The sequence below is a fragment of the Seriola lalandi genome, unplaced genomic scaffold (genome assembly GCF_002814215.2).
Source record: "Seriola lalandi dorsalis isolate HSWRI2012SDOR001 ecotype SW California unplaced genomic scaffold, Sedor1 jcf7180002052853, whole genome shotgun sequence".
In the NCBI taxonomy this organism is placed as follows: Eukaryota; Metazoa; Chordata; class Actinopteri; order Carangiformes; family Carangidae; genus Seriola; species Seriola lalandi.
In genome coordinates this window covers 1,256-2,329 of record NW_019523406.1, presented here as the reverse complement: position 1 = coordinate 2,329, position 1,074 = coordinate 1,256, and the positions used below count along the sequence as shown (strand labels likewise).

At 48.4% G+C, this 1,074-nt stretch overlaps 1 protein-coding gene across 1 annotated transcript; it reads right to left on the bottom strand.

Moving 5' to 3' along the window:
* Positions 1–44: 44 nt before the first annotated feature.
* Positions 45–1,068, bottom strand: LOC111650762 (sodium channel protein type 4 subunit alpha B-like). The gene is made up of 3 exons (XM_023400670.2): positions 826–1,068; positions 616–669; positions 45–523 (listed from the first exon to the last, which is right to left on the bottom strand). Exons 1-3 carry the CDS (start codon positions 1,048–1,050, stop codon positions 365–367), a joined length of 438 nt encoding a protein of 145 aa, XP_023256438.1. The 5' UTR covers positions 1,051–1,068; the 3' UTR covers positions 45–364.
* Positions 1,069–1,074: the final 6 nt, after the last annotated feature.

Genomic DNA, 1,074 nt, shown 5'->3' with positions numbered 1-1,074 from the left:
TCAGTCTGTCTCTCTCAGTCTGTCCCTCTCTGAGCCTGTCTTTCTCTCAGTCTGTCTGTCTCCCAGTCTGTCTGTCTTTCAGTCTGTCTCTCTCAGTCTGTCCCTCTCTGAGCCTGTCTTTCTCTCAGTCTGTCTGTCTCTCACACTTTCTCTCTCTCAGTCTGTCTGTCTTTCAGCCTGTCTCTCAGTCTGTCTGTCTCTCAGTCTGTATCTCAGCCTGTCTGTCTCTCACACTTTCTCTCTCTCAGTCTGTCTGTCTCTCAGTCTGTATCTCAGCCTGTCTGTCTCTCAGTCTGTCTGTCTCTCAGTCTGTCTGTCTCTCAGTCTGTATCTCAGCCTGTCTGTCTCTCAGCCTGTCTGTCTCTCAGCCTGTATAGAGACATATCTTGTGTTGCAGCTGGTCCAGCGTGTTGATGAAGACTCTGGTGAAGAGGTTGAAGGTGAAGAAGCCGCCGATGATGACGAAACAGACGAAGTACAGGTACATGTAAAGCCTGTACTCATACACTGGCTGAGCTTCCACCTATACAAAAACACAGAAAGACACCAGTACAGCACCAGTACAGAACCATTACCAGTATGTGCCCCAGTAAAACCATCAGTAGGTGTCCTGACCTGTGTGGAGTCCACTGCTGCGTAGATAATCTCCAACCAGCCTGAGAACGTCGCCTGACAGAAACAACACAGAAGAACATGGCGGCCCATTCTCAACGTTAGTCAGATAAAGTCAAACAGATGTGACAGAGCAGCTGATAACAGCTGTTTGTGTTCATTGTGAGGAGCCGCCGTGATGTTTACTTCCTGTGTGATAGAGTTCAGACTGACCATATGCAGCAGTGAAACGTAACTCAGTCCCACGTTGTCAAAGTTTAACTTTGAATTCTTCCACACGATTTCAGTGAAGCCTTCGTTGATCAGAAAGAAACAGTCGCTCTTGTTGCCCGCCTCCTCCGGGACGAGCAGCTGCTCTGACGTCACATTATAACAGTGATAGAACTTTCCAGCAAACAGCCTCACTCCAACGATGCTGAACATTAACCAGACGGTCATAGCCACCAGCAGCACATCAATCAG